This window comes from Pseudophryne corroboree, chromosome 6 (genome assembly GCF_028390025.1).
Source record: "Pseudophryne corroboree isolate aPseCor3 chromosome 6, aPseCor3.hap2, whole genome shotgun sequence".
Classification (NCBI taxonomy): domain Eukaryota; kingdom Metazoa; phylum Chordata; class Amphibia; order Anura; family Myobatrachidae; genus Pseudophryne; species Pseudophryne corroboree.
The window spans coordinates 774660052-774677680 of NC_086449.1; the positions used below are offsets into that span (position 1 = coordinate 774660052).

At 46.7% G+C, this 17629-nt stretch overlaps 1 protein-coding gene across 1 annotated transcript in view; it reads right to left on the reverse strand.

The window, feature by feature from the left end:
- CCDC69 (coiled-coil domain containing 69) overlaps positions 1-17629 on the reverse strand; it is a 68363-nt gene that overhangs the window by 41212 nt on the left and 9522 nt on the right. The window contains exons 2-3 of the mRNA XM_063928698.1: positions 5611-5668; positions 4622-4770 (exon numbers count right to left, since the gene is read on the reverse strand). Of these exons, the coding sequence (XP_063784768.1) occupies positions 4622-4770; positions 5611-5668 (207 nt within the window). The remainder of the gene's footprint in view (positions 1-4621; positions 4771-5610; positions 5669-17629) is intronic.

Consider the following 17629-nt stretch of genomic DNA (forward strand, 5'->3'; position numbering starts at 1 on the left):
CGCTGGAACTGAATCTATTCAGAATTTATTTCAATTAAAAAAAGGTCCTGAAATTAAAGTTGGCACAAAAAAAGCCTTTTAGCAGATTAATGCAGGACATTTAATAACTGTGTGCCTTGTCCCATGCCACCTTTGTAGTCACAGCCTACCACATGCAAACCAATGCCTACCACATACAGCTGTGCTCCAAGATTAATATCCCCATGCCCACACACAACCCTATACCCATCTTTAGAGGGGTTCCGGTCATGTGACCGATGCTCAGTATCCCGGCGATCACCATGCCGAGGCCAGGATCCATAGCACTCAACAGCCCTACAGTCGGCATTCCGACTAACAGGGACTATTCCCATTCGTGGGTGCCCACAACTCCCATAGAGTGGGAATAGCCTGCAGCGTGGCCCAGGTCTGCCAGAACCAACCCCTTTATAGCCCGGTGCTCACATTAACAATATCATGCCCACCACAGTTCTATGTCCACTATATCAACCCCCCTGGTCAGCATAATAAGCCTATACCTAACACGTCCTTGTGTTCAGAGGTTAAAGTGAGCCGGAACGGGGCGGAACTGCGTTCCGTCAGTTCCACTTGGAGACGGAACGCAGCTCCGCCTCCTCCGGCTCACCTAACCCGCTGTGTGCAGCGCTGGAGGGAGATGCCGGGCGCCCGGCAGCCGGAGGGAGGAGCTCAATACTGAGCTGTGGCTTCCGGAGCTGTCACTGTGTGCTATGGGAGAGACGTCATGACGTCTCTCCCGTAGTGCCGAGGAGCGGGCGGCGAGAACGGACTGCAGCCTTCTGGAAGCGGGAGCGGGGCTCGGTAAGTATTATGATTGTTTTCTTCCTTAGCGGCGCATCTACGGGGGGCATCTACTGGGGGGCATTACTACTGGGGCGAGCTACGGGGGGGCAAACTACTGGGGGGCATCTACTGGGGGACATTATTACTGGGGGCCAACTACAAGGGGCAAGCTACTGGGGGCAAGCTTCTGGGGGCAAACTACAAAGGGGCTAACTACTGGGGGCAAACTACAGGAGGGCATTACTACTGGGGGCAAACTAAAGGAGGGCATTACTACTGGGGGGCATCTATTGGAGGACATTATTACTGGGGGCCAACTACAAGGGGGCAAGCTACAAGGGGGCAAGCTTCTGGGGGCAAACTACAAAGGGGCTAACTACTGGTGGCAAACTACAGAATGGCATTACTATGGGGGGCAAACTACAGGAGGGCATTACTACTGGGGGCATAACTACAGGAGGGCATTACTACTGGGGGCATAACTACAGGGGCGTTACTACTGGGGGCGTAACTACAGGGGCATTACTACTTGGGGGCATAACTACAGGGGCTCAACTACTGGGGGCATAACTACAGGGGCTCAACTACTGGGGGCATTACTACAGGGGCTAAACTACAAGGGGGGCATTATTGCTGGCGGCTAAACTACAAGCAGGCAAACTACTGGGGCTAAACTACTGGGGGCATTACCACTGGGAGGCTAAACTAAAGGGGGGGTAAACTACTGGGGTCATATCTGCAGGGGCATTACCACTGGGGGCATAACTACTAGGGCTAAACTACAGGGGGCTAAATGACTGGGGGCATTAGTACAGGCAACATTACTACTGGGGGCAATACTACACAGGGGCATTACCATTAAGGGCATTACTACTGGGGGCCCTTCTAATGAGGGCATTGTAAAGAGGGCACTTCATAAGGGGCATCACTCCTGGGGACATAAGGGGCACTACTATTGCGGGCATTGCATAAGGGGCACCATTTATGAGGTCTATATAAGGGGCACTACCACTGTGGGCACTAGCAGTACAGTGGACATTGCATAAGGAGCACTACTACTGTGGGCATTGTATAAGAAGCGCTACTGCGGTGGGCATTATGTGTATTATGGGGTGCTACTACTGTGAGCTTTATTACTATTCTGTGACCACGCACCTATCTTTTTGAGACCACGCCCATTTTTTTGCGGCACGCGCAATACCTTTGTTACATGGGCGCCGTGGGGTGGGGGGTGAGTTCCACCACCTCTGTAGGACCACTTTAAGCACTGCTTGTGTTAATATTAACAGCCTTATGCCCCATCATACCACCTTGCCATCCACTACATACTTTGCCCAGTAGACAGATTTCACGCACACAATATATAGCCACATGCCAATATTTCCAACCTCATTACTCCAGGACACTATATACAATATACTTCGGGGTCAATTCATGAAACAGTGAAGAGTGGAGAAGTGAGCCAGTGGAGAAGTTGACCATTGCAACCAATCAGCTGCTACGTATAATTTTATAGAATGCACTCAATAAATGTTACATAAAAGCTGACTGGTTGCCAAGGGCAACTTCTTCACTGGCTCACTTCTGCCCACATAACACCGCTCTCTGCCAGTCTTCATTAAGACTATGGGGGTAATTCCAAGTTGATCGCAGCAGGAATTTTTTTAGCAGTTGGGCAAAACCATGTGCACTGCAGGGGAGGCAGATATAACATGTGCAGAAAAAGTTAGATTTGGGTGGGTTATTTTGTTTCTGTGCAGGGTAAATACTGGCTGCTTTATTTTTACACTGCAAATTAGATTGCAGATTGAACACACCACACCCAAATCTAACTCTCTCTGCACATGTTATATCTGCCTCCCCTGCAGTGCACATGGTTTTGCCCAACTGCTAAAAAAAAATCCTGCTGCGATCAACTTGGAATTACCCCCTATATCTTTCACCCTCAGTGGTGGTAAGTACGTCCTCCTCATTAACATGGTCAATAACACTCTGTTAGTGTACAGAACCAATAGAGAGGGCATACCCCAATATAATATGATGGAACTTGATAATGAATCGCAGGCCATTAGTGAAACAGCAGTAGGTTCATACTGAAAACAAACCATTTCTGTTTACAATAGTTCAAGGAATGAACCAGTTTGCTGTAATTATTCTAGGGTGCAGTGAAAATCAATGTACATTGGCCCTGTCTTGTATGCTATAATTATTCTAGGGTGCAGTGAAAATAAATGTACACTGGCCCTGTCTTGTATGCTGTAAAATTACAGGGGTGTTGTGAAAATACAGGGGTGCTGGCACTGTCTGCGGTTGCGATGTCTAAGCCTGACCTTCACAACACTGTATGGGAAGAGGAGGCTCCTACCACCATTTGCATGCCCCCTGCAAGTGCTGGGAGGAGCACCGCCAGTCCAGTTGCTGATATTGAGATTGAGGATGTCACTGTAGAAGTAGGGGGATATGGGTGTAGCTGGGGCTGTGGAGGAAGTTGACGATGAGGATTCTGATGGTGATGTGGTTTGTTTGAATAAGGCCCCAGTGGAGACAGTTGTTGAGTTGTTGGCCATGGGATGAAAAAGCCCATTGTGATGCCTGGGCAAAATATCAAAAAAGCCACCTCTTCAGTGTGGAATTATTTCTCAACAAATCCGGACAACAGGTGTCAAGCCATCTGTTGCCTTTGTCAATCCATAATAAATAGGGGTAAGGATGTTAACCACCTAGGAACATTCTCCCTTAAACGTAACCTGCAGCGCATTCATCATAAGTCATTGTCAAGTTCAGAAACTTTGGGTAATAGCATAAGCAGCCCACTGACTCCTAAATTATGTGGTTTTGTTTGTTTGTTTGTTTGTTTGTTTGTTTGCTTGAATATTATTTCTCTGTGAGGATGAGGACGTAAACACTGAAGGGGGGGGGGGGGGATCTGAGGATGAGGACGACATCTTGCCAATGTAGAACAAGTTTGTCCAAGGAAAGAATAATTGCTTCTTTTTTGGTGGGGGCCCAGCAAACCAATCATTTCAGCCACAGTCGTGTCGCAGACCCTGTCACTGAAATTATTTGTTTGTTAAAGTGTGCATATCCTGTTTATACAACATAAGGGTGGGTGGGAGGGCCCAAGGACAATTCCATCTCGCACCTCTTTTTCTTCTTTGCATTATGTGCTCTTTGGGGCCTAGTTTTTAAAAGTGCCATCCTGTCTGCCACTGCAGTGCCACTCCTAGATGGGCCAGGTGTTTGTGCCGCCCACTTGTGTCGCTTAGCTTAGTCATCCAGCGACCTTGGTGCAACCTTTTGACCTAAAAACAATATTGTGAGGTGTTCAGCATAGACTGGAAATGAATGGAAATTAATGTTTTTGAGGTTAATAATACCGTATGATCAAAATTACCCCCAAATTCTATGATTTTAGCTGGTTTTATGTTTTTTTTTTTAAATTATCCATATTCTAAACCAAAACTCGAAAGGATGATTTTGGCAAAACCAATCCAGGTCCAAAACACGAGAGGGGATTCAGATCCAAAACCAAAACCCGAAAAGTGCCCGCCGCACATCTCTAATTGATGTTAATTGATTATTGACAGTTTATTGATGAAGTCAAAGTCGGTGATACCACCCGGCATCAGAGTTGAGGCAGGGTCAGTGTCGCCCATCAGGCAAAGGTGTTAGAGGTGGCACTGGAGACTCCATGTAGCCAACGGGCCACCAGTTAGAAGGTCATTGACTAATACATGGTTCAAATATTGCTTATTGTAATTATGTACTGTTCAAATTATGGGATATACAAATAAATTCTGTTAGGGATACATAATCTGACCTGGTCCAGCAGCTCACGTTCCCGGGTTTCCAGCTTGGCTTTGTTTACGTCTTCCAGTGCAATCTTCTCTTCCTGGTGTCTCTGAAGGAGGTTCCTGAGTTCTTGCTCATGATCCTTGATCTTCTGCAGCAAATCACTGGACCCATCATCTGTGTGCAAGGACAAGAGGAAACGTAAATGAGGCAGTCATATTTCATCTCCCCCCGACCACTTTACACCTCTACGTCGGTGGATTCCATCAAGTATTTTTTGGGTGGTGCTACGAAAATGGTGAAAAGGTTTTATACACATTATAAAGGGTAGTCACACACCATCACAACATGGATTACACACAAGCAGATTTGGTGACACGATGGTCTGAACCAAAATGCAGATGTTTTGGGTGGTGGAGTTTCTGCATACAAAGGAAATATATGTTGTCTATAAATCATTACATGAATATCACTTATCTGTATTATTCAAACTCAAACCAGATAGTCCCTTAAAAACAAGAGAGATAAGGAGTTGCCTATCTTTGAGGAGCCCAATACTATTTTGGGATGACCAGCATGTACCACTTCAGATAGGGAGGGAGATGCATCAAGTGTAGAAGAGAGAAAGAGGAGTAGACGCTTGGCAAATGATAGAATGCTATGGTAACTTCTCCACTTTATCTCTCTCCATATCTTCATACATCTCCCCCAGAATCCCTTATTCCTACCCAATCTTTGCCAGGATATCAGTCAAACTACAACACCAGGCAGAGAAGAGCCGACAGACTCAAAAATCGATGGCTGCTGTATTTACCTTTTAGATCTTCTCATCAGATGTAAAACATCTATGCTTGTCCCATCACCTAGATGACTGCTGAATCTGACGCCTCACTGCGTATAACTTGGCCAGAACGTTACAAAGCAACCATTGTACAGCCATGCACAGATCTCTGTCCTTCTAAACCTCTGACCTTTCCTGCTCCACGTACAAGTAATTAGTAAAGATAATCTTCTTACCCGTCAAGTCATTAAGCTCTCGAGATGTCTGATCACTCTGCTTTGCTTTTTGCCGACTCTGAGAGGGAGAGAGAGAGAGAGGATTTATTCACAACATTCATTAATATAAGTCATTACTTCATTGCAGTAGAACACTTTCCAGTTTGAAGGGAACAGTGCGCTACAGAACACCATTTGTTAGTTAATGTCCACGTTACAAGCATACAGGTACATGGGTTGAATTCACACAAGACCTTTTAACAGCCTGGATTGGATTCACGATATATAGGAGGACCCTTCTCACTCCATTGTGCCATGAACAGTTTATAAAAAGGATGTATAATCTGTGTATGAAGAATGGCATGATTATTCTCAATGCCAGGTGCAAGGCAGAGATAACTTTTTCAAAAATTGGGCAGAAAATTATCCCAAAAATTCCCCAGACCACAAGTCCCATGCAGTGCCGTAGCAGGACCATTTGCCAGTTATTACCCACCCGAACGTGCAATATCACATCAAGGTGCGGGGCTGCCAGAAGGAGAATGTGCAGAGCTGCTTGTTTGGTCAGGGTGGCTTTACACACTGTAGCGGGCGTGCCCGGAGTGACCTTTGGACACTCCAAGCAGCAACATAACAGCGTTAGTTTCCGCAGGTTGCCGTGAGCGACGGCATCGCTCACGCACACCTTCTTCAGGACCTGGTTCCATGTAATTGTCCGGCCTTGGTTTTGAAAACTAAAATAACCTTTAACCATCACACTGATGACTATGGTACAAATGGGTCTATTCATGAAGCAGTGAAAAGAGTGGAGAAGTGAGCCTGTGGAGAAGTTGACTCTCGCAACCAACCAATCAGCTGCTCCGTACAATTGTATAGTATGCAAATTATAAATGTTACTTAAACGATGATTGGTTGCCATGGGCAACTTCTCCACTGGCTCACTTCTCCACACTTTTCACTCCTTCATGAATAGACCCCAAAAGCTTAAACACATTCAAATTGGAAACAGCAAATTTACCAGTGTGGTGATATAATGATGTCACTGCCCCACGGCTTGGTGTGGAAAGCCACAATCCGTGGAATCAGGTAACTGGGCCACGATATCTTAAATCACGGCCAGGCGCAAATCTTGCCCATGTACTGGCCACTTTCCTGGTCCAGGGAGCTGCACTACACTCCCAGGAGCGTGGGAGAACTCCCCGTGATTCGGAAGTCTCAAGGACATGCCGGGAGAGTGGGCATGTATGTATAAATCAAGAAGCAGAGATGGTGATTTTTTACCACAGCAAACAAGTTATTTATATATAACAAGTTATAAACGAATTACGAGATAATTAATTAAAACCAAGTTCATCAGGATAAAATATTATATCCCCATTATTAAAACCAAGAATAGGTCATTCTTTATATTAAAAAAAAAAAAAAGTTTGCAGCCCACCAATAATCTACTCTGTGCCACATGCTTAAGTGATGCTACTAGCCATTTATTGAAAGCACCTGCATTCAGTCTATATGGGCAGCAGGTATACTTTATTATTAATGGACTCATCCTCATTGCTTCCAAACTACTTCTAAGGCTTGTGTCCAATTTCTTAGCCCACTCCGACCCTCTATATTCAGGCTTCACCGCTGACACCGAGGCTGCTCTCACAACCAAAGACACTGGTGCGTCACCTCTCCATACTCATCCCCTTTGACCTCTCTGCTACTTATTATACAGTCAGCACCCGTCCTGTACACCCTCCACAGTCCTGTACACCCAGTAGCGGATCTTGCCACGGGCAAGAAGGACTTTTGCCCGGGGCGCCACCTTCCGGAGGGCGCCGGCGCCATCCGAAGGGTGCCGCACCATGGCAAGATCCGCTACTGTGCCGCCTGCTGTGTCCCCTGCTGTGAAGGGAACTAGACGCTACGCGTCTAGTTTCCCTTCGTGGAGAGAGCCTTTGCTGTGCGGTGCGCGATGATGTCATCGCGCACCGCACAGCATTGTGGGACTAACACAGACGCTAGGGGTCATATTTGACCTCTAGTGTCTGTCTATGCTGTGTTATGGGAGAGACGTCATGACGTCTCTCCCATAGATCCGAGGAGAGGAGCGGCGCCGGCGGAGGTCTGCAGCGGTCGGGAATCAGGAGCGGGGATTGTATTATTATTTTTTTGTGTAAGCGCCGCTACTCTACAGGGGGCACAAATGGGGGCACAACTCTACAGGGGGCGTAACTGACCACGCTCCCTCTATGAAGCCACGCCCTTATTTTACACCCGGGGCGCCAAAAGGGCTAGAACCGGCCCTGTGTACACCCTCCACAGCATTGCGTGGTCCTCCTCTCTTTCTGAATGTTAATACTTGATCTACAACGGGCGGCAGAGCATAATTACAGACACGCAGTGAATGTTAGGGTCTATAATAAACCCTAGCAATAGGTTCTCAATGTATTTCTAGCCTACCAAGAATTTCAATGTGAAAATAAAACTGTAATGACTTTGGCAACACCTAAATGTTTACCAGCTTGAAGAACTTTCTACAGAACTATAAAGTGGGGTCACAAAGCACATGTAGGGCAGATTTGGAGTAGGACACAGCCGCCCCTGTGCCTTTTGCCGGTTGTACATCTGCAACTTTATGCAGGCGCTGCTACAGAGCCCTTCCCTGGTGCAGAGCCATGCGTCCGAATGTGCACCGCTCTGCACCAGGGAAGAGCTCTGGCACAGCGGTCGTAGATACTGGAATACTGATTGGGGAGCCTTTAGACGCCACTACTGGTCGCACCATGGAAACTTGCACAAGCCTCATGAGTATGGCCTCCAATGTAAACCGGGAAGCACAAAGGGTGTTTTGTGATCTCGTCATGTTGGCCCAGTGACTGGATCTCCAATTGGCCACATATCTAGAATAGCAAACATGGCCTCAGATAAGTGTCATTTGATGGGGTGTGTATCAATGGATCGACAATGTTATGGTCAACAGGTTGCCACCAAATGGTCGATATGCAATAAGTCGACAAGTACAAAAGGTCAACAGATGAAAGGTCAACAGTGACAAAAGGTCAACATGACATGGTCTTTTTTTGGGGGGGGGGGGTGGAGGGGGGGGCTGAATCATGTATATATCATGTTATGTGACCACCATCTGTACAAACATGTGACATCACCGATGCATTTCGCTCACCACAGGTTACTATTCCCACGTGGATAGTAAATCTAGCAGATGTTGAGAAAACATGTTAAAAGCACAAAAAACATGTGTCAACCATTGTCAAGTCTACCTTTCGAACCTGTCGTTTTTTTGTAGCTGTCGACCTTTCATCTGTCGACCATATGCTGTCAACTAATACATCATCAATCTATCATCCAGATACCCATTTGGTGATCCAACCAGAGACCTAATGGTGCTTTGATGAGTCTTCTTGTCCTAGTGGAGTATAGAATTTCACCTAAACCGTATCCTCCATGGGTTCCTAGACTAAACTCTATTGTGACTTCAGCCGACCACCCTAACCAGTCTAGCTGTACTACCCTGGATGTATGGACATTCTACGAGAACGGGCTTCCAATGCAGGGTGTATGCATAACGCAAACAGCAAAGGGACCCCGACTGGTCTGCAAAGTGGTCAGTCTGCACTTACCACTAATGGGCCAGTATCCCTAGCAAGCAGAGAGTCACCAGGCTGCCTTGGCAACCTTTTGCTAATAAATAACGGCAATAGATTATTGCTACAATATAAAATGCAACAGTAATTCTGTATAACTGCATTTAAACCCCTGGGCCTGTCCATTATCTTATGGGGTTCATTTGGCTAAATTGCGGGGATGCAGTCACCATGTGACATTCAACATGTCTTCAGTCATGTAGATATCAGTATGCAGAATGTCGAAATCTGAAAAGTCGACATGTGTAATGCCGACATTATGGTTAGGCTGCAGTGAGGGGGGAAGAGGGTGTTAAGGTTTGGCTAGGGTGGGGGGAGGTTAGGGACAGGGGTTGCATACCGGAATTCTGGACCCAGAAAACACTGATGCACCACCAGAGCTGAATGGAGGTAAGTGATTACGGCACCACCGCGAGCCACTGTTTGGACAACATTCTGAGCATGGAGGCATTTAATCAGTGCCGACTTGCTGAATGTCAACGTGATCTATGTCGACATAAAGACCATGGGGTAAATTTACTAAGGTGGGAGATTTTTAGAACTGGTGATGTTGCCCATGGCAACCAATCAGATTCTACTTACCATTTATCTAGCTGCTTCTAGCAGATAATAGATATAATCTGATTGGTTGCTATGGGCAACATCACCAGTTCTAAAAATCTCCCACCTTAGTAAATTTACCCCCATGTCGGCAAAACAAAACCCAATCTCTGAAAACAGCATTTAAAACAGAAAACTCAGGGGTCCGATATCACAGTATAAATGAATAGTCTTCACCTTTGCAAATGTTTTATATTAGAGTCTGTTTTGTAACGTAGAGGCAGATGTATTAAGGCTGGAGAAGTGATAAAGCAGTGATAAGTGCAAGGTGAGAACGCACCAGCCAATCAGCTCCAATATGTAAATTGACCGTTAGAAGCTGATTGGCTGGTGCATTATCACCTTCCACTTATCACTGCTTTATCACTTCTCCAGGCTTAATACATCTGCATTACTGTGTTTAGGTGCAGAATTTGCATAATGAATCACGTGACCAATCAGCAATTAGCTTTTATTTGTCAAGTTCAAGTGATTGGCTATTACAGACCTCAGTTTACACAGAACTATAATACAGGTATATGAGCCCCAGTGCCTTAGTAACATTATTTCATGTACTCTCCTTGTTCACATGTGCAGTGAAAGCATAAGGAATGTAAGGGCGTCTCACGGGTGACATACTTTGATCCTTGCGCCAGCAGCGCTCTGTCAAGTTTGATAGAAGAGATATTTTTTTATGTGGGTTTCAGATGGAAAACAGGAAAGTTGTGTGGGAAAACAAACAAACGAATTGATGACACAGAAGATACAAAACATGTGTGAATCCCGGCGAGTCTCTGTACATGCTGCACATTTATATCTGTTGTTAGGTTATTACACTAATTATAATGGGCCACACTGACTGGGAATGGGGAGTGCCTTCTATCTTTATTCCTTTTTAAAATAATTGCAGATGTCTATGTTTAAACTGAATCTACAGTATTATGCTATAGTCAACCCACACCTAAGAGTAGAAAAAGGCTAAAGGGTCTATTCATGAAGCAGTGAAAAGAGTGGAGAAGTGAGCTAGTGGAGAAGTAGCCCATGGCAACCAATCAGCTGCTCTATATAATGTTATATTATGCAAATTATAAATGTTACGTCAATGCTGATTGGTTGCCATGGGCAATTTTTCCACTGGCTCACTTCTCCACACTTTTCACTGCTTCATGAATACACCCAAAATCTCCAACTTAGCACAGATAGACCAAGGCTGTACAGAATTCCTATCAACTGTTTGCTGCTTGCCTCTGAAAGATTTCACGAGAGAAAAAGTGGAGAAGTTGTCCACAGCATTTTACTGTCATCTATCTAACACAATCCTTGAAATGACACACTTTACCAATGGATCCGCCGACATAGAGTGTTCGGCGGGTCGCCTGTACACACAGCCAGACATGCCGATATGGCTGCAAGATATATCAGGGATTAGCTGTGCTGCAGGGCCGGCGTGATATGTCTGTGGACGATGTTGTTCACACCCGCCGATGACCTACAATTACTGTATATCACATGTTCGATGGAACGAACGATAAGTCTAGCAGTGTGCAGCAAGCCTTAGAAGCCGATTAATTATTAGCATTTCTTTTTTTTAGTAACTTCACTAATCCACTTTTCCACTCTTTAACCTACTTCAGTGGTTCTCAAACTCGGCTTCAGGACCCCAAAGAGTTCATGTTTCCCAGGTCACCTGTGGATCTTTATAATGTGACAGTTGGTGATACACTTGTGTACCTGGCGGGTGACTTGGAAAATGTGAACTGTTTGGGGTCCCGAGTTTTAGAACCACTGCACTACTTGATACATCTATAAATTAATAGCAGAAGGACGACTATTATGAGTTACATTTCTATGATGCCGTCATCATACACATCATATACCAAAACAAAGGTCTTGGTGCATAGATTTGGAGAAAAATATTGGAGATGTAATTGACTGCTTCATTTTGGAGTTATGTGGCAAAACGTCTGCCTGCCATTTACAATGCATCACCATTGTGCTCTGGAAAACATGACGGTGAACTCTCCCTATGCACCTGCTGGATAACCTGGAACAGGTGACCTGCTGGATGGCTTGGAAACTGTGACAGTTATTTGCTGCCACCCACTAAGCAGGCATTTTTCGGAATTTGATTCCAAAGGGGGCTAAAAGGGGAAAACTGTTCCGCCCAGCCAACCTTTGCCCAGTTAAAACCAGGCACATCAACTAGTCTCCCCTTAAGTAAATTACATGATAAAACGCCTCGGTGATTAGAGGGGTCGCTCTGAAGCAATTATATGGGGAATTGCTAGCTATTTGGACTGTATAATTTGCTGTATGTATTGCATGAAGCAGGCTACCCACATGCATAGCACGGTGAGGATCACCATAACTGCAAACATTATTATGTCTCCAGGAACCAGCGCCGGATGAGAATTTCTTGTAGATAACGATATCTTTGTATATGTGGGTCTGCATGCTCTGATGGGGCTGTAGATTTGTGGATGGAACAAACAGGAGAAAGGATAAATAAGGATAATAATCCTGCCCCGCACTTCACATTCCCCTTGCTCAGTGTCTCATGACAGTGACCCTGCTGGCAGTCTTTTATGTCAAAAGAGACACTGACAATTACTAGTAAACATTTACTGTCTGATTAACTAACCAGAGATTAACCCAAATTACCTCTAAAGCATGCATGCCTACTGTTGGGTCCAAGGGTCAAGTGCAGTTGGCATGATGACGCCCCCTGCTGCACCATAACAGTATGTACAATCCACAAGAAAGAAGTGGCATCTGGGTGGGTGGTTTATGCTCCTGGAAGTCTGGGGGTGCTCCCCAAAATGTGTGAGTATTCCAGCTTGTACCAGTAAATAAAGTGCAGTAACCCATAGCAACAAACCTTGAGCGCATCAAGAGAGGAGGAGGCCTGTGTGCAGACGCCCTCCTCTCTAGTCGGCAGTGCTGTAGACTCTAGGCACTAGGGGGCCTTAGTGCTGTCCCAAAGTCTGGTACGCATGCGCAGGTCTATGGGATAGTGGCGCAGCAGCCATTTTCCCAGTGATTTTCTTACTGTGCGAATTGCTGGCAAAATGGCCACCGTGACATTTTCCCGTTGTTTCTGCAGCACTGCAGGACTCTGGAGGGTAAGTAATGAAAAAAATGGGTGCAGGATGTGTGGTGTTGGCCACCCTGGACCCCGTGTGCACTGCACACACTGCACCCAATATAAATACACCAGTGCAACAAACTATTAATTAACTTTAATAAATTAAGTACTATAAGTCTGTGAAGGTTCTGTATGAGGCTTGTGTGATGTTCCCGGTAACAAGGATTGCTTGTTTTTATTCACACCCCAAAAACATACAGGGCGGGATACAGCAAAGCCTATATTGCGAGTAAACCTATGAAAAGGTTTGGGCGCTTATTGCATATACACCAAGCTCCGGAATACGATACATTCCGGAGCCTGGATGAGGTGGGCAACAGCTCTATCGCAGCTGATGGGCTTCTAAAGGGTCCTAAATTCGGAAGTCTTTCTATCGCAAAGGACCGCTCTTACCAGGAGAGCGGTTCTTTGCAATGTTTATTATTATTTATTAACAGTTTCTTATTTATTAACAGTCCCTTATATAGCGCAGCAAATTCCATATAACTGTAAACAACTGTGACACGACAAATAGGGTAATAACACACAGTCATAGAGGTAGGAGGGCCCTGCTTGCAAGCTTACAATCTATGGGGAAAATAAGAATTTACTTACCGATAATTCTATTTCTCGTAGTCCGTAGTGGATGCTGGGAACTCCGTAAGGACCATGGGGAATAGCGGCTCCGCAGGAGACTGGGCACAAAAGTAAAGCTTTAGGACTACCTGGTGTGCACTGGCTCCTCCCCCTATGACCCTCCTCCAAACCTCAGTTAGGATACTGTGCCCGGACGAGCGTACACAATAAGGAAGGATTTTGAATCCCGGGTAAGACTCATACCAGCCACACCAATCACACCGTATAACCTGAGATCTGAACCCAGTTAACAGCATGATAACAGAGGAGCCTCTGGAAAGATGGCTCACAACAACAATAACCCGATTTAGTTAACAATAACTATGTACAAGTATTGCAGACAATCCGCACTTGGGATGGGCGCCCAGCATCCACTACGGACTACGAGAAATAGAATTATCGGTAAGTAAATTCTTATTTTCTCTGACGTCCTAGTGGATGCTGGGAACTCCGTAAGGACCATGGGGATTATACCAAAGCTCCCAAACGGGCGGGAGAGTGCGGATGACTCTGCAGCACCGAATGGGAGAACTCCAGGTCCTCCTCAGCCAGGGTATCAATTTTGTAGAATTTAGCAAACGTGTTTGCCCCTGACCAAGTAGCTGCTCGGCAAAGTTGTAAAGCCGAGACCCCTCGGGCAGCCGCCCAAGATGAGCCCACCTTCCTTGTGGAATGGGCTTTTACAGATTTTGGCTGTGGCAGGCCTGCCACAGAATGTGCAAGCTGAATTGTACTACAAATCCAACGAACAATAGTCTGCTTAGAAGCAGGAGCACCCAGCTTGTTGGGTGCATACAGGATAAACAGCGAGTCAGATTTTCTGACTCCAGCCGTCCTGGAAACATATATTTTCAGGGCCTTGACTACGTCCAGCAACTTGGAGTCCTCCAAGTCCCTAGTAGCCGCAGGCACCACAATAGGCTGGTTCAGGTGAAACGCTGACACCACCTTAGGGAGAAACTGAGGACGAGTCCTCAATTCCGCCCTGTCCGAATGGAAAATCAGATAAGGGCTTTTACAGGATAAAGCCGCCAATTCTGACACGCGCCTGGCCGAAGCCAGGGCCAACACATGACCACTTTCCACGTGAGATATTTCAAATCCACAGATTTACGTGGTTCAAACCAATGTGATTTTAGGAACCCCAAAACTACATTGAGATCCCAAGGTGCCACTGGAGGCACAAAAGGAGGCTGTATATGCAGCACCCCCTTGACAAACGTCTGAACTTCAGGAACTGAAGCCAGTTCTTTCTGGAAGAAAATCGACAGGGCCGAAATCTGAACCTTAATGGATCCCAATTTTAGGCCCATAGACACTCCTGTTTACAGGAAATGCAGGAATCGACCTAGTTGAAATTCCTCCATTGGGGCCTTACTGGCCTCGCACCGCGCAACATATTTTCGCCAAATGCGGTGATAATGCTTTGCGGTTACATCCTTCCTGGCTTTGATCAGGGTAGGGATGACTTCATCCGGAATGCCTTTTTCCTTCAGGATCCTGCGTTCAACCGCCCTGTTGTCAAACGCAGCCGCGGTAAGTCTTGGAATAGACAGGGTCCTTGCTGGAGCAGGTCCCTTCTTAGAGGTAGAGGCCACGAGTCCTCCGTGAGCATCTCTTGAAATTCCGGGTACCAAGTCCTTCTTGGCCAATCCGGAGCCACGAGTATAGTTCTTACTCCCCTCGTCTTATAATTCTCAGTACTTTTGGTATGAGAGGAAGAGGAGGGAACACATACACTGACTGGTACACCCACGGTGTTACCAGAGCGTCCACAGCTATTGCCTGAGGGTCCCTTGACCTTGCGCAATACCTGTCCAATTTTTTGTTTAGGCGGGACGCCATCATGTCCACCTTTGGTTTTTCCCAACGGTTTACAATCATGTGGAAGACTTCTGGGTGAAGTCCCCACTCTCCCGGGTGGAGGTCGTGCCTGCTGAGGAAGTCTGCTTCCCAGTTGTCCACTCCCGGAATGAACACTGCTGACAATGCTATCACATGATTTTCCGCCCAGCGAAAAATCCTTGCAGCTTCTGCCATTGCCCTCCTGCTTCTTGTGCCGCCCTGTCTGTTTACGTGGGCGACTGCCGTGATGTTGTCCGACTGGATCAGCACCGGCTGACCTTGAAGCAGAGGTCTTGCTTGGCTTAGGGCATTGTAAATGGCCCTTAGCTCCATTTATGTGAAGTGATGTCTCCAGGCTTGACCACAAGCCCTGGAAATTTCTTCCCTGTGTGATTGCTCCCCCGCCTCGCAGGCTGGCATCCGTGGTCACCAGGACCCAGGCCTGAATGCCGAATCTGCGGCCCTCTAGAAGATGAGCACTCTGCAACCACCACAGGAGAGACACCCTTGTCTTTGGTGACAGGGTTATCCGCTGATGCATCTGAAGATGCGATCCGGACCATTTGTCCAGCAGGTCCCACTGGAAAGTTCTTGCGTGGAATCTGCCGAATGGAATTGCTTCGTAGGAAGCTACCATTTTTCCCAGGACCCTTGTGCACTGATGCACTGACACTTGGCCTGGTTTTAGGAGGTTTCTGACTAGTTCGGATAACTCCCTGGCTTTCTCCTCCGGGAGAAACCCCTTTTTCTGGACTGTGTCCAGGATCATCACTAGGAATAGAAGACGTGTCGTCGGGATCAGCTGCGATTTTGGAATAATGAGAATCCAACCGTGCTGCCACAACACTACTTGAGATAGTGCTACCCCGACTACCAACTGTTCCCTGGATCTTGCCCTTATCAGGAGATCGTCCATGTAAGGGATAACTAAAACTCCCTTCCTTCGAAGGAGTATCATCATTTCGGCCATTACTTTGGTAAAGACCCGGGGTGCCGTGGACAAACCAAACGGCAGCGTCTGAAACTGATAGTGACAGTTCTGTACCACAAAGCTGAGGTACCCTTGGTGTGAAGGGTAAATTGGGACATGTAGGTAAGCATCCTTGATGTCCAGAGACACCATATAATCCCCTTCTTCCAGGTTTGCAATCACTGCTCTGAGTGACTCCATCTTGAATTTGAACCTCTGTATGTAAGTGTTCAAGGATTTTAGATTTTAAATAGGTCTCACCGAGCCGTCCGGCTTCGGTACCACCAATAGCGTGGAATAATACCCCTTTCCCTGTTGTAGGAGGGGTACCTTGATTATCACCTGCTGGGAATACAGCTTGTGAATGGCTTCCAATACCGCCTCCCTGTCGGAGGGAGACGTCGGTAAAGCAGACTTTAGGAAACGGCGAAGGGGAGACGTCTCGAATTCCAATTTGTACCCCTGAGATACCACCTGAAGGATCCAGGGGTCCACCTGTGAGTGAGCCCACTGCACGCTGAAATTTTTGAGACGGGCCCCCACCGTGCCTGAGTCCGCTTGTAAAGCCCCAGCGTCATGCTGAGGACTTGGCAGAAACGGGAGAGGGCTTCTGTTCCTGGGAACTGGCTGTTTGCTGCAGCCTTTTTCCTCTCCCTCTGCCACGGGGCAGAAATGAGGAGCCTTTTGCCCGCTTGCCCTTATGGGGCCGAAAGGACTTATGTTGAGAGGCTACCTGGGGTAAAAATGTGGATTTCCCAGCCGTTGCCGTTGCCACCAGGTCTGTTAGACCTACCCCAAATAACTCCTTTTTGTAATCAGCATCACCTGACCACTGTCTTGTCCATAACCCTCTTCTGGCAGAAATGGACAGCGCACTTACTCTTGATGCCAGTCGGCAAATATCCCTCTGTGCATCACGCATATATAGAAATGCATCTTTTAAATGCTCTATAGTCAGTAATATACTGTCCCTATCTAGGGTATCAATATTGTCAGTCAGGGAATCCGACCAAGCCACCCCAGCCCTGCACATCCAGGCTGAGGCGATTGCTGGTCGCAGTATCACACCCGTGTGAGTGTATATACATTTTAGGATATTTTCCTGCTTTCTGTCAGCAGGTTCCTTAAGGGCGGCCGTATCCGGGGACGGTAGTGCCACCTGTTTAGACAAGCGTGTGAGCGCTTTATCCACCCTAAGGGGTGTTTCCCAACGTGCCCTATCCTCTGGCGGGAAGG